At 39.3% G+C, this 22,413-nt stretch overlaps 2 protein-coding genes across 3 annotated transcripts in view; both read left to right on the top strand.

The window, feature by feature from the left end:
- The window catches only part of iqgap2 (IQ motif containing GTPase activating protein 2), a 46,789-nt gene extending 28,235 nt beyond the window's left edge, over positions 1-18,554 (top strand). The window contains exons 16-38 of one of the 2 annotated variants that reach the window (XM_030791900.1): positions 2,338-2,428; positions 3,799-3,966; positions 4,664-4,806; positions 4,937-5,107; positions 5,237-5,320; positions 5,410-5,481; positions 5,656-5,725; positions 5,832-6,040; positions 6,470-6,613; positions 7,069-7,232; positions 7,789-8,013; positions 8,235-8,375; positions 9,016-9,100; positions 9,556-9,791; positions 10,471-10,603; positions 12,224-12,326; positions 12,643-12,784; positions 14,770-14,857; positions 15,369-15,581; positions 16,090-16,250; positions 16,679-16,822; positions 17,264-17,372; positions 17,602-18,554. In XM_030791900.1, coding sequence (XP_030647760.1) covers positions 2,338-2,428; positions 3,799-3,966; positions 4,664-4,806; positions 4,937-5,107; positions 5,237-5,320; positions 5,410-5,481; positions 5,656-5,725; positions 5,832-6,040; positions 6,470-6,613; positions 7,069-7,232; positions 7,789-8,013; positions 8,235-8,375; positions 9,016-9,100; positions 9,556-9,791; positions 10,471-10,603; positions 12,224-12,326; positions 12,643-12,784; positions 14,770-14,857; positions 15,369-15,581; positions 16,090-16,250; positions 16,679-16,822; positions 17,264-17,372; positions 17,602-17,715 — 3,210 coding nt within the window. In that variant the 3' untranslated portion in view covers positions 17,716-18,554. Of the gene's footprint in view, positions 1-2,337; positions 2,429-3,798; positions 3,967-4,663; positions 4,807-4,936; positions 5,108-5,236; positions 5,321-5,409; positions 5,482-5,655; positions 5,726-5,831; positions 6,041-6,469; positions 6,614-7,068; positions 7,233-7,788; positions 8,014-8,234; positions 8,376-9,015; positions 9,101-9,555; positions 9,792-10,470; positions 10,604-12,223; positions 12,327-12,641; positions 12,785-14,769; positions 14,858-15,368; positions 15,582-16,089; positions 16,251-16,678; positions 16,823-17,263; positions 17,373-17,601 lie in introns of those variants that run through there. The other variant, XM_030791901.1, reaches the window with a different exon arrangement.
- Positions 18,555-18,918: 364 nt separating this feature from the next.
- Positions 18,919-20,863, top strand: f2r (coagulation factor II (thrombin) receptor). Its single transcript, XM_030791620.1, has 2 exons — positions 18,919-19,114; positions 19,628-20,863. Exons 1-2 carry the CDS (start codon positions 19,042-19,044, stop codon positions 20,797-20,799), a joined length of 1,245 nt encoding a protein of 414 aa, XP_030647480.1. The 5' UTR covers positions 18,919-19,041; the 3' UTR covers positions 20,800-20,863.
- The last annotated feature ends 1,550 nt before the right edge of the window (positions 20,864-22,413 follow it).

Below are 22,413 nucleotides of genomic sequence, written 5' to 3'. Positions count from 1 at the left end.
AAGACCTCGGTAGACGAAGGGATGCACCACGGCCAGGTAGCGCGCGACGCTAATGCACATGTGAGCGTAAACGGAGCAGTATATGTTGCCGTAGAAGAACGAAGTGACCAGCTTACAAGCGAATTCGTTGAAGATCCAGTGGTTTCCGTTAAGGTGATAGTGTACTCTTAGGGTGAGGGAGAGTAGCAAGAGTAGATCAGTAATGGCCAGACTGAAAAAGAGGATGTCAGTAGGCATAACCTTGGTTTTTTTGCAGAGGCGAATCAGGACAAAGGTGTTGGAGGGGATTCCGATACTGATGGCAACCATGTAGGCTGCCGGAATGATTTTGGTGCTCAGTAATCCAGTCATATACTCCAGAGCAGGCTCATTTGAAATGCTAAGCGTCCTTGATCTGTTTTGTGGTTTTGTTGTGTTTTTCTCTGTGTTCTCAAATTCCCCTTTGAACGTTTTTGGATCCACTTTTCCATACGTAGTACGTCCGTTATCTGCAAGAACAAAAAATGTTATTTTCTGCACTCTTCTATTACTCTAAACGGATCTGCGCCTTTAATTGCGCTAAACAGAGTTCAGATGCACAGCAGGAGCACTTCTGTTGCGTCAGGAAACTTGAAAGGGTTTTAGTTGTAGGCGACAGAAAAAGAAAAGAGCATCATATTGCTTTGAACTCTCAATGATTTTCACGTACAGATCATATTTGTTGCCCGAAACATGTTTTGGCAGCCAGTTTGAAGAGCAAAAATAAGTATCTTAACATTCACAAATATGCATTATAAAATACAAATTATTTCTTGACTAATCAGCTCAAAGCGTTCTTATGAGAGATGACAGGCATGTGACACTTGTGTACTGTTTATTATTTAAAATATAAGTGATAAGTGGTGTCAATACTGTACCGTGATACAGGATTGTCCTACAGTAGCAGTATTCAATCAGTCAGTATGTAGTATGATTGAGAAACACTAATAGAAATCTGAGTAAAATCAAAGACAGGGAATATCTGAAGATTGGGGGAATTTGTCTTACCTTTGTTTTGAAGTGAACTCCCAAAAATGAGAGTGAACCACAGCAGAACGAATACTCCCCTCATTGCTCTGATTCCACTCAGCGTCTGAGGAGTTCAAGTTCTCTGCCTTAACATTCTTCCCAAGCTTCCTGTCTGTGTTTTGCACGCTGGTTTCCTGTCAAGACTTGCGGATGACTGAGACACTTAATTCCCATGTGTCTTGTGCAGACGTTTAAAATATTTCAGTGGCTTCAGGTCCTGAGACAGAAAAATGTACTTTTCGGGTTTGAACCGATGTTTGTTTAGACGTCACCCACTCTAAAAATGTCTGTCCCTTATCTTCCGATGCGCTTCTGGTGTGTCTGTGTGTTGTGTTGTCTGATGTCTCCTTTGTGTAATTCAGCTTGGGTTTCCAAATGACACATATCATGACTCCAAAAATACCTGCAACTTTCCGTTTTTTTTTTTTTAATGCCTAATATTATGAGCTTACGCTACATATTATGAGAGACTAAATCAGTCTTTTTGTATTCTTAAACTCTCCACAGGTCCTGCCACTTGGTGTTAACAAAATGGTATTAGATCATTTCTTTAAAGGTTTTTTGTTTTGTTTTGGCTAGTTATGTAAAATAAATGGAAATGCTGTTTGTTCTGGCAGCTTTTACCGTACAACATTCTGAGTTCCATTTTCACAGTATGTGTCATATTCTAAATATTCCAATGTAATTATCAGCCTACTGCTCGTTTTCAAAATGACTACAGCTGAAACCACTACTGTGAAAATTCACCACTGTTTTTGTGTGTGTGTGTGTGTTATGTTGCTTGCCCCCCCCCCCCCCCCCCCCCCCCCAAAATGAAATCTTTTAGTATGAAACTCCATTCTCATTATACTTGCTCTCCCTCTCTGGTTTCCCTTTGCGTGTTCTGTCGTACCCCTGTGATTTTGTACGTTTGTTGTACATGGGTGACATGAAAACAGCAGGATTAAATGAAAAAAAAAACAAATAACAAAACTAGGCCTAACTATTTAGAATTCCTCATTACCAATTAGTAAATAATTACGAGTTAACTACACTGAATGCTCAGCATATTCCTCTGCTTTTTCAGGGTGTGTTCACCACCACGAATTACAAACTACCTTCATTTTCGTTTTTTTTTTTCTCATTCAAAATTCTGATCGACGGTCACTGATAAAACAACCAAACCTATTTCTGTCCTATGGAGGCTGTTTTCATCTGACTCACCCAGCGTAAGGAAACGTTTTGAGATAAGAGTGCTGACTGTGTTATGAAACTCAGCATGACGCAGTTCTATACTCCGTGTTCTTACAGAGCTCAGGGGATGAGTCAGCTGTGCTATGGTTGGACCAGATCCAGGAGGCAATCTACAAAGCCAACCAGGACCACGAAGAGGCCCTCAAATGTATGCTTATTGCTCCACCATCTCCAAAAATGATCATGGCTTTACATAAAAATGTCTAAATATTTGCTTTTGTTTTGGGGAATCACATAACAGTCTCATGCCCCTGCAAACTCTGCCTCCATCACAGTATTAGGGATACTTCTGTTTTGCAATGAATTGTGGGAATCTTACTAGCTAGAATCAGCTAGAGTCCAGCGATGAGCAGACTGTGTTTGATGGAATGAGACGGAGGGTGAGACCACTCCCATGTCTACGAGTAAAATGGAATTCCCCTCCAAATAGGGGCGGTAACTGATGCTGACTTTCAAGGGATTCCTGTGAATGAAAATAACAATAACTGGATTCTAGTGAACTGCCAAAACATGACAGAAATAGACAAAAGGTTAAATCAAAGGAGTCTGTATGCACTTTAAATATTGAAGCATTTCTTAATATCTTAGGGCTGGATTAAAAGAAGACACACAATCATAGCCTGACTTCTTGTAGCATCTCACTCATGTTCCAGGTTGCTTCTCCATCTATGCATAATAGTTGCAGAGAGTATATTCTACTATTCTGTATTTCACTATATTCCCAAACTTAACGATAATAAACTTATCTATATTGGTAAAATAATACAGATGAGTAAACTTACCTAACTTATCTATTTCTTTCATATAAACTATATGTAGTCTGTTCTACTATTTTATATTCTACTCTCAAAGTTTTAAGTGCATTTGGGAAATGAAAGGCATACGCTTGGGCATGACATGCGAAGAAAACAAGCGGAGTTTAAGAAAACTTGGTTTTTTACGTTCTCTTTTGTGGCTGACTCCTGTGGAATTCGTCTTTACCGCCCCAGTTTTCGTGATCAGGGTGTAACACTCAGTGTGGTGGCACCCAGTCTTCCCGTTTTTTTTTCCCCCGTTAAAGTTGACAAGCAGACAATCACTTCAAAGAGGCATGTCATACTTTGATCTATAAAGTGATGTAGAAACTCAGTCAAGCTGTTTAAGTTCACTGAGAGAGTAATATGTTCCGCTCACTGTCTTCTCACTGTACTGTCTAATAATTTCAATGTGTAAACATGTTTGCATTCTTACTTCTTTTACTGTAATTGTTAGTTTCCAGACTTGATTTTCTTTTTTACTGTGTTGCATTCTAGCTCACAGTTACTGAGAACTGAGCAGAACTTATTAAGTATGAAGCATTTGTACAATTGAAGGAAAAGCGTAAAAATGTGTATTGACTCTGATTTAAAAAAAAAAAAGAGTCAGGCAACTGATTGTAATGGTGCTTTGTGTCATAACTTAAGTATTTAACTGAATGAACAACTCTGTAGTCACATGCTGTGCATATTTAAAAGTCATTTGTGACTTCTCGTGTCACAGTGGCCGGCGCGATAGCCAACATCAACAGGGAGGTATCGGCGGGCGATTCCCAGAAAACGCTGGCAGCTTTGCAGGCTCCCTGGGCAGGGCTTAGGGGAGTGTTGCCTGAGTGTGCAGACGTCTACCAGTCTGAACTGCTCCAGCAACAAACCCTCCGGACCGTTGAAGGTAGTTTGGCTGAATCATTCCATCCCATCCAAATTAGACCCAATTGTTGTAATTTTCAGGTTCAGCTTCATTTGAGATGTCCACTGACATGCGTAAGAAAAATGTAACATATCTATGTGATTTGGCTCTGTACGCTACCCCGTAGACTAAACATTCAGCAATTTACTAATGTGTGAATGTCTATATTAAGCTGTCTCCCTGTCTGTAAGACTCACAGCCAAATTCTGCATCGTCCCTGTGACAATGTCTTTGAAGGGAAAATTACACACAGGCATAATAGACTAGTCAGTGTTCCTTTAAATGCTGTTCCTTACTTCCAACAGACAGCAATTGGAATTGATTCCTTCTGGATCAATTCCTTCATTTTCTTAAGGATCAATAAAGTATCTGTCTGTCTATGTATGTATGTATCTATGTTCAAATTCAATGGTATAACACATGACTTAACTTATTGAACTAGTCTCGTACTGACCAGCCACTGTATCTGTTCTTTTATTATTACCTGGGTTGCCAGGGGTGATGTTAAGAAACACATGTTTAAAGGCATGCTTCAGCCTTCTGTCTCATTCAGAAAGTCTTACGTCACAAAGAATTTTGTGAATGAATTATAGCCACACTGTATTTTTGCATTTCATGTTTGTTTGTTTTTTTAAGTTTGCCAGTTTGCCATTACATCTACCCTCTCCCTCTTTGGTAGGGCCCAGTGGTACTTTTATGGTGAAGCATCAGGTTAGGGACAGATATACCTTTTTCTACAACCTGGAGACACAGGAAGGGACGTGGGTTGAGCCAGAGGGGTTTGTGCACGACAGCTCCCAACTCACCAGAGAGGAGATACAGGTACAGCTCTGCTACCGAATTTTACCAAAGATGTTCTGTGTAACAGCAAAACAAATGGTTCCCCCATAAAGTTAAAAAGAAATTGTCTTACGTCAACATTTACTCCACTTGTGTCTCTCCCCAACCCCAGGGAGTTGTTGGAAGCTTGACAGCAGAATATAACAGAGAACAACTATGGTTGGCCCATGAGCCGCTCATCGTCCACCTTCAGGCTATGATTCGCGGATACCTTGTGAGGCGGGCCCACTATAGCAGACTGGAGTTCTTGAAACAGCAAGAGCCCAATGTTATCAAACTGCAGGTAATACTGAATGCAATATAGCATTAATGTTCACACCACAATATGACCCAATACCAACCCACAGTCCTGTGATCTAATGCTATTCATGCATATCATATGAATAGTGAATTCTATATTCTGTGTGTTTAGTCCTTCTGGAAGGGATACAGACAGAGGAAAGTTTACATAAGCAGACTGAAGACGCTACAGAGTAATGTGGGCGCTATCGTAAAGGTGAGTTGTTGCTATCTGGACTTTTCTTACAGATAAGTGTAACAGATTACGTAGATTTACCAGCAAGTTCTGTTCTTATTCCTTTACAGATCCAGTCTCTGGTGAGAATGTGGACATCCAGACAGAAATACATCAAGAGACTACAGTACTTCAAAGACCATGTGAGTGACAAACAGTCAAATATCAGTTTCTTACCTTGCCCTTCTCAGTAGCTGAGATCGTGTTCAGCTGTGCTGTCGCTACACTAATACATACACACAGAAATTACAGTACTGTGTAGAACGTGTTATGAAGTATGTATTATCATTTTTTGGCTCTTTTTCTGTTTTGTTTAGGAGAAAGAGATTGTGAAGATCCAGGCTTTCCTTAAGGCAAACAAAGCCAGGGAGGACTACAGAACTCTGAGTGAGCCAATCACATCATATTGGCTGTGTTGCTTGACAAATACATCATGCAGTTTTGTCTTTTTTTTTTCTATCTCTCACTTTCAATGTGTGCGTATTTTGTGCAGCTGGTGCCAAGAACCCTCCTCTCTCAGTGGTCCGAAAGTTTGTTCACCTGCTGGAACAGAGCAACCTGGATCTACAAGAGGAGCTGGAGGTGACACGCCTAAGAGAGGAAGTTGTCACTAATATCCGTGCCAATCAGCAAATGGAGAAGGACCTGAATTTGATGGACATTAAGATTGGACTGCTGGTGAAGAACCGGATCACTCTGCAGGTTTGATTTGCCGTAAATGTCCTTTTCGGAACTGTAACCACACAAGTGATTGTAACCACACAATTTCTTACGCTGTCAAACAGATAACCAACTGACATTGATAGTCCACTGACTGAAACAGTAACTGTTGTTGTTTTTTTCATTCCTATTTTTATCTTTGGGTACAGACATGGAAGGGCCCATAGAATAAGCTTTGCCAGCTAATATCCGCTAGCTTAATAGAGAAATTTATAACTGTACCCTCACCCAACAACCCATAGTCTTTACAGTCATCTAAGCATTATTGACCACAGCAGGGCTGACAGAGAGCATTTGTCTCAGCACCAGAGGAAAATAATTGTGTTTTGATCAGTAGTAGGAGGGCTAGGTGCACCACACAGATCATTTTTTTTCTCCAACCACTCACTGCTCTGTGTACTGTCTTAACAGGACGTGGTGACACACAGCAAAAAGATGAAGAGCAAAAAGATCAAAAATGATTTTGTAAAGGGCAACACACAAGGTATCAAAGGCCTGAGTAAAGACAAGAGGAAAAGGCTGGAGGCCTACCAACACTTCTTTTACCTTCTACAGGTGAGAAATAGACAGCCCTCTTCCTGTCATACCGCTGAGTCAGACAGCATTGTACTCTTCCATTGCTTCGACTGATTGAACAAACTTTGCTAGTTTGATGTTTATGTACAGTTTTTGTTGCCGCGTGTGATACTGTCCAGTATTTTGGTTTTTGATTTTTATTTTGCATTTAATATTTTGACCATGTTGAACTGCCCTCCCTGTGTCAGAAATAGCGTTTTCTCTTGTAAGACTGTTAGAATTCCACTATGCTGAACATAACATGTTGTAATCTGTTTTTCAAATATTTCACTTTCATACACTTTACTTATCTATCCACACCACACAGCAACATGAATGAGATCACCAGCAAAATGTGCTCGCAGTGTGCTGTTGACCACATAAGAGTCAGGATACAGCGGCTTAACTCTGTTTCATTTCGTTATTTAAATAAATAAATGTTCTCTTTAAAACAGACCCAACCATCGTACTTGGCCAAACTGATCTTCCAGATGCCCCAAAACAAGTCGACCAAGTTCATGGACACGGTGATTTTCACCCTGTACAACTACGCCTCCAATCAGCGGGAGGAGTATTTGCTGCTAAAGCTGTTTGAGACTGCACTGCAGGAAGAGATCAAGTGAGTCACCTTTCTCACTACAGAACTCACCTTTAAAATGATGCTTATGTGACGAGTGTGTAGTATGAAACCATACATACTGATGCCATGAGCAGACACACTGTTATACAAGACCCGGCTAATGGGGCAGTCCTTCGATCGAAGGCCTTGTGACTTTTGGTGGGAGAGCACTCTTAAGTTGTGGAAGGACTGAGACATGTGTGGCAGAGCCGATCCATGAGTACTGAGTCTCACTGATCTGAATAACTCTGTGGTACCTTTATGGTGTTTACTGTAACATGGTAATAATATCGTGGCAATAAGTAAGGATTGTGAATGCGTCAGTTTAATGGGAACATTGCAGTAACCAATGCAGCTGAATTAGAATTCAGAATTGAGACAAGGAAAGGTGACTGTGAATGGACGGTTGAAGTCAGGTGTTTTAATGAGCTTTATTTTCAGTTCCATACAGCATTTCTAAACCGTGACCAACTGTTTTTGAAAAGAGACATATAACAATTGTGTGAATGTAATACTTTCTTAAATTTGCATTAAAACTTTTCGTCCTCTCCTGCAGGTCAAAGGTGGACCAGATTCAGGATATTGTGACTGGGAACCCGACCGTCATTAAAATGGTGGTGAGTTTTAACCGAGGGGCGCGGGGACAGAGCGCCCTGAGGCAGCTGCTTGCCCCCGTTGTCAAGGAGATCATCGAGGATAAAAACCTCAGCATGAACACTAACCCCGTGGACATCTACAAGGCCTGGGTCAACCAGCTGGAGAGTGCCACGGGAGAGGCTAGGTAAAAAACAAACACACACACACACACACACACACACTCACCATTATGCACACGAAAACATACAAGCATATGCATACACAGAGACAAGCACAAACAAGAACACATGTACGAACATGCATCAGCAGCACACGTCATGCAAATATGCGCATACATGCAAACTGATGTGTACATCCCTGAATAAAAATCACCACTGAGATGATTCCCTGGCTGTCGGTTTTCAGTAAGTTGCCGTACGAGGTCAGTGTGGAACAGGCACTGTCACATGAAGAGGTGAGGGCGAGGCTAGAGTCATCCAATCAGACGCTTCGTGCCACTACAGACAAAATGCTCAGCTCCATCATGTCATCTGTGGACAATATTCCGTAAGACCAAACGCCAGCCACACTCATGCACATAAGAGTTACAGTTCATTTTGTTCTTTTGGCAGACACTCGTATCTGGATTGGCTCACAGGAAGTACTTTCAGACTGAGTTACAACACATGAGGGGGTTGCCCCCATTATAGCATAGAATCCCTCTAAAAAACGGGTGGCAATAGATATTGCTACAATTGCACTTATTTATTGAATTTGTTGTTTGTTGATTTATTGAATTTATTGTTTGTTGATTTATTGACAGCTTACGTACTGACTCATTTATAAGATTATTACAAGACAGGTCCAAACATATAGAAGCGGCAGTAATGAGTCAGTCCTTTTTCAGCCAACGCTAAACATAAATAGAAATGGTCCACATGGGGGCAGTGTTGTTGCTTTGAATGTAATACATCACTGTACAGGGTTGTGAGATACTCGTAATTATATCTATCCCAAACATTTAACAGAAAGAAACAAACTGGATACTCTCTTTTAAAAAAAAAGTTTATCATGTTGTTCATGATCTTCATTGTCATATCGTTTGTGACTTCTAGTCAGTATTTTCTCTCATCAGACACTGACTTTTTAAAACTCAACATGAAGTCATCACTAATTTTTTCCTCCTCTCTCCTTTTATTGCATGTAGTTATGGCATGAGATACATGGCAAAAGTCCTCAAGAACACACTTCATGAGAAATTTCCAGACGCAACTGAAGACGAGCTTTTGAAGGTTAGAAACAAAGAGTTTCAACGCTGTTCTTTTTCCCGACACTCACGAAGTATTTGTGAGAATGTGAAATTTTCTCAGGAAGATGGCTTTTGAATTAGCAGGACAGTTACCAGTATTTTGGATTCTCATCTGAATTTCTTGCTGTCCTCATCAAACAGACATACACTTTTAGTATAACAATATGAAATAGGCTGTTGACAGTGTTTTACACAGTATCTCAACGCTAAAAAGTGAGAATATTGATAGTTTCTTTCCTTTAGTTGAGCCTCAGATGGTTTGTAGATACTTTGTTTTTCTATGAAAAATGTCACATTTTGTATCAATATGTGTTAAACACATTAATATGTTTAAACACCTCAGAAACATCTTAACACACTCAACTTGTATGCTTTTGGAAATGAAATGTGAATGACAGCAAACTGAAATGACTGTGGTTTTCCGTTGGTTTTGAACAGATTGTTGGGAACTTGCTGTACTACCGCTACATGAATCCAGCCATAGTGGCTCCTGATGGCTTTGACATTATCGACATGACTGCGGGAGGACAGCTGCACACAGAACAACGCAGAAACTTAGGATCCGTGGCCAAGATGCTACAGCACGCCGCCGCCAACAAGCTGTTTGAGAGCGACGAGAACGATCACTTGACCTCCATGAACCGTTACATCTCACAGACCTACCAAAAGTTCAAGTGAGAAAGTGTTAAAAGTAAAACAAAATGACCACACCTATATCTTTTCACATTTAGTGTGTGCTGAGAGAGTGAACAGTGTTTGAGGTTGTAAGGTTACTGCCAAATAAATGCCTTTATTTCCCTTTGTTTCTTGATAATGGGCAGATCGGTTCTGTTTGTGCTGTGCTTCAGAGAAAGTGTAGAAAAAAATTATGAGAACTGATGAGTTTCAGGAAAACTGATGTTAAAGCTCCAAGAACACTTGTGGAGGTCAGAAAAGGCTAAGTACATGTGGAAATGATGAGGAAAAGAGAGAAGAGGATGTGCTTTTGTCTGAAAGTCTAGCATCAGCAAAGAGAACAACACTGGTGTCAACACTCTACCCTTTTAAATACCTTTTTATCAGTTCATAGTGAATGATCAGTCAACTCTCAGGCAAAGATGAAACACAGACTAATACAGTGATAGAGCATTTTCTGTATTTCTCATAAAACCGCGCGGTCTTACCAAGAAAAAGAATGCATTGCAGCTTTGAGTTGTATAAAGTATTACGGAATGGACACATTGTAATGTGACAGATGTCACTGTCTGATATTCTCCAGCTCTATGTGTTTCACACTCAGTATTTGACATTTTTAGTCTCCAGTGTCTACCGTCCATCTCTGTTTCTCACACTCCTGTCCTTCCTGTTTCTCAGGAGCTTCTTCCAGGCGGCATGTGATGTCCCATCCCCTGAGGAGAAGTTTAACGTGGATGAATACTCTGACATGGTGACGCTAAGCAAACCTATCATCTACATCTCTATAGAGGAGATTATCAACACTCACTCAGTAAGAACCCGTTCTATGTGGTAATGGGGAACAATTCTGCCTTTTGCAAGGTATACTGCATTTTGCATATGAGGGTTAGTGTTAGAAAAGAGTGCACACTGACTGTTAATTATGAACTTTTACATGGGAAGGTGGAATCAAAAGCTCTTGCTGTTTTATGCCTCACTCTTGGTCTTCAGTCCCAGGCATACTGCACGAAGCTGTGCTCTAAAACAGTTATGATGGAGATGGAGAATTACCTCCACATTGGAAGTAAAATCACACCCAGCCCTGGTTTATCTGTCTAGTGAGAGTTACTCATGGCCAGCATGTTCCACAGGTCTTGTCTGCCCCACCCCTCACTCCATTCCATTCCTCTCCTCGGATCTGTCTGCCAAATATTTCTCCATTTCAGTATACTCCCCTAAGCCATTCCCATTTTCTATACCGGCACGAATGTTCACCTTCCATCCGTCCTTTTCCTCTGGACTGCCTCTAGCTAAGGGACAGCAGCCAACCGGAGAAGATCCTTAAATTAGTTTAGGAACAAGCTGAAACACTGGATAAAATGCAATTCTTTGATGTCTTTCATTCAGTAGCATTGACGCCCACACTCACCCACTGTTCTGTGATGTAACCCATGGCTGTATCTATGAGAACAAGCTATGTTATGTGCATGAGAACAATGAGCTTTCAGAAGTATAATTAAGATGTGTGTTACTGCGAACCATTTTTTTTTTAGCTGTTAGCTGTTGTTTCCATATGTAGGCTCAGTCATGTCTCTGGAGCATGGGAGGGGTGCATGCTTCTCCAGGAGGGGAGCCAAGATAGAAACTGAAGGAACGTAGCCAAAATAGAAGAGATATTAGGATGTAACTTGTGCAGTTAACAAGTTATGGAGCCATAGTAACAAAACAACCAAAATGTTGATTGAAGCAAAAAAAAAAACAACCCTCGAAAAACGGCAGATGAGCAAAGAAGCTTTAGAGCAGGGTGTGACCCCACTTTTCTTTCAGAGGGAAGAACGTGCTCATTCAGACAACTTTCCAGGAACTGTGTGCAGATGTCACCCATTGTGTTTCTCCAAGTTAAAACTGTGCATCAGACTCTTTGAATGTCCTTTGGCACAATTTAAGAACATTGGCTGACGTTTTCCTTGGTGACCTTGTAATCTGCAATCCAAAGAAATCAATCTTTTATCAGTTAAAAGTAAACAGGCCAAAGGAGACAGCCCCTTATTTCACCCTGTCTGTCTGTGATACAGGGAGATAAAAAAAGTGCACTGTGCTCTTCAGATGGATCCCTTGAAGTCTTTTTAGCATTACAGACATTATGTTGATTGTTCCCAAATGTGATGCCAGTTTAGCTTTACCTCGACAGGTTTTTATTTGGAACTGTCCGCCATTTTCCTCTGGACGGCGTCTTACAGTGTCAGGATGTAGATGTGTCTATGTTTGCATCACACCAAGCAGCACTTAGACTGATTTGATATCCAGGGTTACAGTGACCAAAGAAATACCAATACTGATAACTTATAGTATGAGTTTAAATTTTTTGGCCTTATGGAAAGCCCAGTATGTGTTCCAGGGTATGTGTTGGTGAACTTGATGAATAGTGAGTTTTCTCTGTTTTTCCCCAAAGCTTGTGTTGGAACACAAGGAGGCCTTAGCCCCTGACCAGAATGATGCTCTGCATGAACTGCTGGACGACCTGGGAGATGTTCCTGATGTGGAATTACTCATAGGTGATACATTTATTATTTATTGTTGTTGTTGTTTTATATATATATATATATATATATATATATATATATATATATATATATAATTTTTTTCCCATTTACTTGCAATGCAGTAGAGGGGCCTAGATAGTTTTGAAGTGCATGGCTACATTTGTGAGATATGTTTAACTCATGAATGTTAGCTTTATTCAGCATTTACCTGAACAGCACTATATTGCAGTGTATATTTAAATTGAACAATATTATAAAGTATTAATGATATAAAATGGCAATGACATCCCAATGGATTAATGGACCTCTAATTCCTCTAAATGTTCAGGTGAAGGGGCAGTTGATCCAAATGATCCCAACAAGGAGAATACGTTGCTTCATTTGGCCAAAACGGAGATCTCCGTCACTCTCACCAACAAATTTGAAATTCCAGAGGGAGATGACAAGGACCTGAAGGGTCTGATGATGAAGTGAGTGTGTTTTCCTGCACACTTTTGAAGTATTGTGAGGAAATGTTTTTGGTGAAGGTCCCAGCTAATGGCATGTGTATGACAACAAAAAATAGAGTTATGTAATACTGAGTTGTTTTTATAGTAGACACACCAAACAATTAGACTGAGCAATTAGATTTTATTAACAGGACTGTGAGAATTTTACCTCTACAAAACCTCTATGGCTTCTGTGTTGGATCTATCAGTTCACATGTTTTTACATGGTTCTTTGCTTCTTGACAGTTTAATAGTCAATCACGTGGTACTGTGGACCTGATATAAAAGTCCTATTCAAATGGAATTTTATTTGTTCTAACTAGTTAAAACAGGGATCCCTCAAACAGTTTTTGTGCCAAATGCATTTTATATCATTGGGTAACTGGGCTCATACTAACAATATTAGGAGACTCACACCAGTACAATGACTGAATGGCCAATTCATTTTTACGTTTTTCATTTTTTGCATAAGTCTGTTAGTTTACTCTATACCAAATCATTGCTAATTTTCACTCTTGTTCTGTTTTCAGTATGAATTCAAGGCAGGGGTCATTATGAATACTACCGTTCTCAGTCAAAATATTGCTTAATTTTACATCTGGAAATGCCCAAGAATTACCCTATTCTGTCAAACCAACAGAAATGCTTACCAATGCTTTCTGAGAAACTATGATCATGTACAAATGACTTTTTATTCCATATTGGCCTCTCTCTATCTTCCAGAAACATTTCTTCATCTTCCTGTAGGTCTTCCTGTCCCTTTGTTATCCTGTGGCTTTAGCAGGAAGTGCTAGGCTGCACAGGGTTATCGCACCCACTGTTGAAATGTGGCCTTTTTTGTTATATCTTTGTCAGAGTACCCTTTTTGACTATCTCTGTTTGAATAGATTACTATTGTTGTATATAGAAAGGGGCCAAGTCACAAGACTGTGTTCAGAACCAGAAAAGCGCACGTCAACATGTGGTTATATTTTGCGTATTCTTGCTATTTCTGTCAACAAAAATTATCTATGGAAAGGATACCATTTTTTCAGCCAGTCAGGGATTCTTCCATAAAACCCTGTACGTAACCATATGAAATAATCCGTGTCTATAGACGGAGGAATAACAAATGATAATGATCATTTGTTATCAAAATGAGGATTTTTTTTTTTTTGTCGTTTTGATTACTTCATTAGCTCGTCTTTTCTGGAGATCAAACCAAAAGTGTTTTGTCTGGCATGGTTGAAAAAGGGAAGCAGGATGAGCAGCCCTGGGGGTTCTGATCCGGACAGGCCAGAGTCTCTGACGTTTTCTTATTGTATGAGCGTCAACACTTGGCTCGGTTTCCTCTCCCGAGGCCTTTCTCAGAACAGGGTCCAGAGCCCCTGCTGAAATGAAACACTGTTTTTGAACCGCCTCGGTCAAGAACTATATGCCACCTGCACAAACCTATTCATGTCAACAAACGCGGTTGTCGGTGGATACGTGAATCTGGATATGCATACGTTCATGACAATGTGACTGATGATCTCAGAGGTCACATCATGTCCCTGATGCCCTGTTTACAGTTATTTTCATAATGAATTAGGAACATGCATGTAATGCTCCCTATAGACTCTGCGTTATATAGCTCTAATATGTAGACATTACAGAAAGTGTTGTGTAGGTATGATACATCATGAAGGCATGATAGATTCATAGATTCCAATCTTTTATGGGAACTGTTCTTAGTGTTGTTTTTAATGAACCAACAATGGATTGTCTGAATGTATATTTAAAAAAAAAACACCTAGAGGAAAGGAATGAATAGAAATTCAGAATGTTGGGGGGGGGGGGCACTAGAAATGTGCACTAGAAAATCCCTGTAAAGGTTTTTTTGTCTTGAGGAGCCCTACACTGGAGTACTATAGCACCAATTAAACCTAAGGAGGAAAATGAGAATGTCTTGTGACATCTTTCTCCATGTGTTTAATGTCATTCTTCAGGACAAAGAAGCTAATTGTGGATGTGGTGAGAATCCAGCCAGGGGAAACACTGATAAATATCTTGGAGACTCCAGCTACACCTCAGCAAGTCAGTACAGAGGCCTCAATCATATTTAAATGTCTCAAAGAAAACTACATATAACATAAAGATAGCAAATAAGCATCACTTTCACTGAGAGATGTAGGTACTTGGTATCAGCCAGAAAATATAATTAGCTCTTTTTGGAACGGTTTTTCTTTTAAGAGAATCTCCAGTTAAACATCAGAGAGCAACTGACTCCCTTCCTGTTTGTGTAGTCATGCCAAGATGGAGAATACCTGACTTTTATCAAATGTTATTCCAACAAATGACAAATTTAAGTGGCTTCCAGTTAGATTCAGCGTATTTCACGTTTTTTTATTATCAGGGGTAATTTTGTGAGAACTGCTGCCCTTTCCAACAATAAATCGTCAGATTTTCCATATAACAGTGTGCACACAATATTATGAGAGCCATAAGGTTATCAGACTGTGTTTGGTTCCCAGAACATTTACTGGCCGTTTTTTGCCTTTGTACCGGGTTCCTGGTGTTAGCTGAACGTGTCTTGTGCTCTCTGCAGGAGTCGGAGCACGTAAGGCTGGTGGAACGGCGCGTGGTTCAGGATGCCCACACTCCCGAGGGTTTGAAGAGCAGCCAGGCCGTCCAGGAGGACCGCCAGCTCCCCCTGGAACAAAAGAAGAGGAAGATCTTGAGGAACCTGCGCACTCTGGAACAGGCTGGCCTCGTCAGCTCCAGCAACAAGTTCCAGGACATCATTAATGACATATCTAAAGTAATCCTTCAGCCAGGTTCTATGTTTCATCCAAGTCATAAAGCTGCCAGACTCGGTACTTTCCTCCACAGAAGCGTTAAAGCTTTCTTTTAGGGTTATGTCAAGTCAGCGTTTTTTCTTACAGTTTAAACTCCCCTTTTTAAACGGTTAATAATCGGTACAGTGTATGTTCAAGTAACATGTTTGACTTTGGCGGGGTTGTATTTTGCACCCGCAGATGGGTCACTGTTTAAGTTCTCTAGCCAGGCCGCCTTCCAACACGACATGTTGTAGTCAGGTTGTGAGTATGTCATTATTTTGTTTTAACCCGACATCTTCAGCAACTGGAACCATCTGCAGCAGTTTCAAAGATATACAGTGAAATTCTCTCACTCCGTCCCTTGTTGCACTTCCTGTGGGTGAGGATATGCATGGACTGTTATTGAGGGCTCGTGTTGCTACCAGCTGATTCTGTAAGGACAATATGGTGGATCAGTGAAAATAAATCAGTACTGTGTTCGATTGATAGGACATTAGGTACCAGAGACGCTATAGACAGAGGAGGAAGGCGGAGCTTGTGAAACTCCAACAAACCTTGACTGCACTCAACTCCAAAGCAACCTTCTATCAAGACCAAATCAACTACTATGACACCTATATCAAGACCTGTCTGGACAACCTCAACAGGAAGTGAGTAGATCAAAGAAACATAGTTCTTTGTTGCTTTTTCATGACATGAGCTCTGCAAACTTTATCAATAGACAAACCAGTTAAAATGGTTTTCAGCTTGATTATGTCCCTCTGCATCATCATCATCACACCATCGCAAACCTATGCTGGCTCTCTCAATTACGATATTAAAAAAATACTAGTGTAATGATAATCATAATAAATCTCAGTATATTTGAAGTTTTTTTTTTGTGACATGGTACAACTCTGAAACAGATAGCTGTCTATGGCTACATAGTGCCTATGTTGTTGTCTGAAGACAGTTGGATGTTTCCCTAAGTGTACCCCAAAATGCAAATTCACAGTGTGTGTGTGTGTGTGTGTGTGCGCGTGTGTGCGTGTGTGCGCGCGTGTGTATGTGTGTCTACATGTGTGTTATTCCCCTACAGGAACACACGCAGATCCATTAAAATGGACAGAAAGGGAGAAGAGAGGGGAAGTAAGAAGAGCAAGCAGCAGTCTGTGAAATACACAGCAGCCAAGCTGCATGAGAAGGGAGTGATCCTGGAAATCGAGGGGCTACAGACTAATCAGTGAGTTAGCATGCTGTGCCAGCATTTATGCTCTTAGACCGGAGGGAAGGTAGTTCATCTAAAGGAGATAGCCTTCCTGTTTTGATCTTTCCGTTCCCATAAAAAAGGATGGCTTCAGGAGAGCCAATGAGACTTATCATCACATTATGCCAAGGGAAGCAGAGAACAGGAATCTGAGGATGACTGTGGTCAAACATAAATATTAGAGTTGTTTCGGTACTGGAAACATTTCAACTTGAGGTTAACCAACTTTGTATCTCTCCAATGAGTTTTCAGAAGTTTGTTTGGCACTTAAAATCTTCGATTTCAGAATTAATAGAACTCAGACAGATTCAAGTGAATGGAGGTTTTTTTTTTCAATAATTATTCATTCTTTTTTATCCATTCTAGAATTTATTCATTCTTTCCCTAATGTTTTTTTTTTTTTTTTATATGTGACAGGTTAAAAAATGTCATGTTTGATATTTGCCCAAGTGATGAAGTTGGCGACTTTGAGGTAAAGGCCAAATTTATGGGTGTTGAGATGGAGAAAGTTCAACTACATTTCCAGGTAAATTCCAGAATCCCTCAACTGCACACGATGCAAATACTAACATATTTCAAATTTAGACACATTTTAGTGTTGAAAAGGATCAAGTACATTACGAGTGATATTTTGCCCCTAAATAAACATAAGAAACTATTCTAAAGATTTGTCTTTTGAGGTGAAGAGATCACTTTTTTTTCCTGCGAAGACTCCCTGTTCTTACAGAGGCTTGTTTTTTTTTTGTCTTTTTCAGGACCTTCTGCAACTGCAGTATGAAGGAGTTGCCGTAATGAAAATGTTTGACAAGGCCAAAGTGAACGTCAACCTGCTTATCTTTCTCTTGAACAAGAAGTTTTATGGAAAGTGAGATGTTCTGACGTTGTCTCATAGGATTAGACCATGTCGCTGCTCCTTCATACCAAGGCACATTTTCCTGCTTTTTAGGGATGTTGAGTTTTATAGGGGATCTGTTTGAAACAAAACCCAATAAGAATATATTGTGCCTTCAGTCAAAGCATTTTTTTTTTTGTAAAAGAATCTCATACTTAACTGGCATTTTAGGAGTCACTGATTTTTAACAGTTATGGGTATTTAATTAATTATAAAATATTAGTGTATGGAGTGTTCTAATTTCCAGTATAGTGATCTGTACAGATACAAAGGTTCATTGTGAAGATGCCTGAGAAAATGCTCTGATTTTTTGATACAGATAAGAAATATAATTAAATTATACCACAAATTAAGAATATTGTTTTAATAAAAGGTTACTTACAAGTTATTGATAATGTTTTATATTGTTTTCCACTTGATAATTGTATATGGAATATATTTTTAAATGATATGATAATTATATGTTTTATACGTGTACCATACACAAGCAAAATAGTTATTTTCCACTAATATTGCTATAAGAGACACAAAGAGAAAAGAATTGAACTGAATTGCACTATGCACTACTGCTGTCTTGGGAATGCAGTTTGAGTTGAAATAGAATATAACCAGAGCCTGGAGTACTTTGGTCGATTTATACAACCGGTGCCTTCCATCCTTTAATGTTCAGAAACTGTACATCTAAATATCAATGTTAAATATTAATGGATAATCAATTTCTTATGGATTGTACTCTGCTTTTCAAGAAACGCTGTTCTGACATTATATATGTTCGTAATTTTAAAGATTCAGAATAAACGGAAAATACCAAACAAAGCTCAGAATATTTTGGGGGTTTTTTTCTTTTCTTTTCTTTGGTTTGCTTTTCTTATCTCTTCTCTTCTCTCTCTCTCTCTCTCTCTCTTTTTGTCTGTTACACACACATAGACCCCTGTAATGTTTGGCCATCTTGTGCATATTTATGAGCATAAGCATTTATCTTAGAAACTTTAACCCCAAGTTGTCATGGCTAGTTGTCATTGCTCATTAGTTCATCTCCTGAAGGAAAGGGAATAACTCATTTCAAGTAAATGATGGTGTCAGATTATGAGTCACACATGTGGGCGTTCACATCTGACCAAAAGAGTACAACTATGAGAACACCCCTTCAGTCAAACTGAGCTTTTCTCTGGATTATACACAAGGCTGCCTGACCAAATACTTTTCAATATCAACAGTTTTTGCATAGGTATTACGTAATTATTTCTTTATTTATTTTTGTTTTCTTCAGTCAAAGCTTCATTAAACAAACAAACAAACAAACATGGTTTTGCATTTCACTCTTATATTGCTTGCAATACTGGCTCTGAAAGCCTCCGCAACTATATCAAATAATGGTAAGCATGTGACTTTCTATTTAGTATACCATTTAGCCTAGTGGATGTTTCACTTTGATGTGCCGAGGGATCAAACTATTAAATTATCATCATTTTAATACTCTAGCTCTCAGTGTGTTTGTGTGAACCACCGTAAATATTAACACTAGTTAAAGTCCATATTTTGAGCTGAAACGTAAACATTCTTAATAAAATGCACGGATCTTTAAAACCTGACTGAAACAATTCTCTAGAAACAATCTTAAAAAAAATAAAATAAAGATAAGTGCAGTTAACGTAATGTGGTAATGTGATAAAACACTTCAGTAGTGCGAGAGAAAGCAGCGTATAATAGTAGCCATTTCCTCCTCTTTATAGTATCATATTTATTATAGCCAGTTTGTCAAAACAGTTGAGTTGTTCATGAGCTTGGAAGTAAATACTGATCTACACTTAAAGTGCAGATCATGTATTATTACTGGTATCAGTGAGAAACTATTCATGTGAACACGAACAAATGTTTTCTCCCTCCAGATACAAAGACTATGCCACGGACGTTTTCTGCTTTTTTCCTGTCCGTCACAGACGAACCCTTCGACTTCTTGGATGTTCAAGAGGGAAGTGGTTCTGGCTTTGACATAAATTCCGAGCCAAAGAAACATCATCACCCCGCGGTGAAAAAGCGGTATTACATCTCCAAAGAGGCCTCACAATTTCTTATGGGCCATTTAGTGACAGTGTTCATTCCAACCGTATACACCTTAGTTTTCATCGTCAGTGTTCCTCTAAACCTCCTTGCCCTTGTGATGTTTATTCGTCGAGTGCGGCCGAAGAAGCCAGCAGTGATATACATGACCAACCTGGCTTGCGCTGATCTGCTGTTTGTCCTCTTACTCCCTTTTCGGATTGCCTACCATTTCAATGGAAATAACTGGATATATGGTTCTGGAATGTGTCGTGTCGTCACTGCTGCTTTCTACTGCAATATGTACTGTTCTGTGCTGCTAATGATGTCGATTAGTGTCGACCGTTTTATGGCGGTTGTCTATCCTATGGACTCACTTACCTGGCGCAGCCCTCAAAGCGCAAAAGTGGTGTGTCTTGCCATGTGGCTTTTGTCCATCGGGGGTGTCACGCCTCTACTCCTCTCAGAGCAAACAATCCATCTGCCTGACTTGGATATAACTACCTGCCACGATGTCTTGGACATTCATAAGTTACGCGGCTATTACCTTTATTTCTTTCCGATATTCGCGTCAATCTTTTTTTTCATTCCTTTTATATTTACTACATTCTGCTACGTGCGTATAGTTCAAGCTCTATGTAACACCAATGTGGAGAATCGTACAAAAAAGACCCGTGCAGTTTTTATGGCAGTTACTGTGCTCGCTGTATTTGTGGCTTGTTTCACTCCTACCAATATTATCTTACTTTCTCACTACTTACAGTTTGCGCACCGACACAACGAGCGCTCTTACGCTGCTTACCTCGTGTCAATGTGCGTTGGCAGTATTAGCTGCTGCTTGGATCCCCTATTATATTATTTTGGATCGTCGCAGTGTCAGAAGCAAGTGCTCGCCTTCCTGAAATGTCGTCCTGTGCCGGCAATGGAGCGCAGCTCGGAGTCCAGCAGTACCACCAGGTTAAGCAAGCTGGAGACCTTTAAAAGTAATATCAGCAACCAGTACAAGCAACTCACAGCATGAACCTTTTCTGAAGGGAGTAAAAAATTACATTGTGCAGCTCATTTTTCATAGAGCTCTTACCACATTAGTCTAATTTCTCTTTTTTTGACGTGAGACATAGAGTGCTTTTCATTAGAATTAGACAAAGCCAACATTTTGTCATATATTTTATAGTACTTAGTTTTATTTATCTCATCTGAAAACCCGGTTTTCTTCTGGATCATGTGGTCTTCAAATAATCCATATTTGTGTATTAATGTAGCATTTGTTGCAGTTGACAACTGTGTTTTCAGCACTATGTTTGCATGTTTTTTGTTACTCTTAAAGTTTTATCATTCAAGATCTTGCTGAGCAGGCTCTATATTTTGTAGTTCTAGTAGTATTCCTTTTTTTAATTATTATTTCTAACTGTTAAGTGTACTGTTTACTAGGCCTATGTATATGTTCATAATGTAATAGATGTAACAGTGCTTTTAGGTTTGGGTTAAAGCACAGTTAGAATTAATGTCTACCTTTGTGTAGAATAATGAAGAATTTAAGCAGAAATCTTATGTAATTAAAGTGATGATCTATACATGTGTGAATTAATTTTTAATGCCCAAATATGTGTGGGATGATACATGAAACAAACAAAAGTCTAAGACTGACAACATTTATTAGCATTGATTATAATAAATTAACTTAAATTACTAAAAACAAAAAGGACAAGGAAAAATGTTTTCAGTTGTAACTGCCAATTCAGAATACCAACTATTATTTTACTATAAAATAGAATTCATCAGCTTATAAAATGATTAACACAGTTGTTTAATGTTTGCAGTGGAGGCTCTGAAAATGAACTCTATTTTGTGTTTAAAACAATGCAAACTGTTCTTTTAGGTTAATAAATCCACAACCTCTGTAAACATTTAAATTAACATCCAACAAAAAGAAATCTGCATCTGGTTCCCCTTCAAGTTCAGCATTTTTGCAAAAGCCATTTTGTGTCATCCATAGCAATAAAGAAAGGGAAAGAAGCCAAGAAAAAAAAACATATCCTTGACCACTGTTAGGTTGTGAAATAAGTGGAATAAGGTGAAACTGACAGAGGACATGCTTGCAGTGAGACAAAAAAAAAAAAAAGGAAAATAAGGAAAAATAAAATCCATGTGCCTCCATTTTTCATTAAAAAAATTTGCAGTTTGATACAAACTCCATGACCAATGCCTTTTTGGAAGAATTTCCAGCGGGGGAAAAAAAAAAACTTTTTGTAAGCGATAAGAAACAAACTAAAAGTGGAGCTTTCCAAACAACACTTATACAGCCTACACATGCTTCTTTTTCACTTTTCTCTTTTCTGAGTAAAGCCCCTACCTCTCCCGTATGTCAAGGCTCTGAAGAAGGAGCAAGTTCACCCCTTTTTATAAATGGACACATTATAAGTTGTACATCAGTGTTTGTGTGTACCTTGGGTTTGTGTGTGCCAGTGGCTCTGGACATTGTGTTTGGGTATGTGTGTGTGTGTGGTTTTTTTTTTTTTAAACCAGATATGCTCATTTACCATTATGACAAGTGAGTCATGCAGAATTATTATTTACCATACCAATAATGGGCATGGCTTAATTGAAAATGACTCAGAGAGAAAGAAAGAAAGAA

The sequence above is a fragment of the Chanos chanos genome, chromosome 14, assembly GCF_902362185.1.
Source record: "Chanos chanos chromosome 14, fChaCha1.1, whole genome shotgun sequence".
Classification (NCBI taxonomy): Eukaryota; Metazoa; Chordata; class Actinopteri; order Gonorynchiformes; family Chanidae; genus Chanos; species Chanos chanos.
The sequence above is the reverse complement of the archived record's forward strand: the minus strand, read 5'-3'. Positions and strand labels throughout refer to the sequence as shown.

Coding starts and splice junctions, on each gene's coding strand:
- f2r (XM_030791620.1), top strand. CDS start 19,042: ATGGTTTTGCATTTCACTCTTATATTGCTTGCAATACTGGCTCTGAAA. Junction 19,115..19,627: donor CGCAACTATATCAAATAATG/GTAAGCATGTGA, acceptor TTCTCCCTCCAG/ATACAAAGACTATGCCACGG.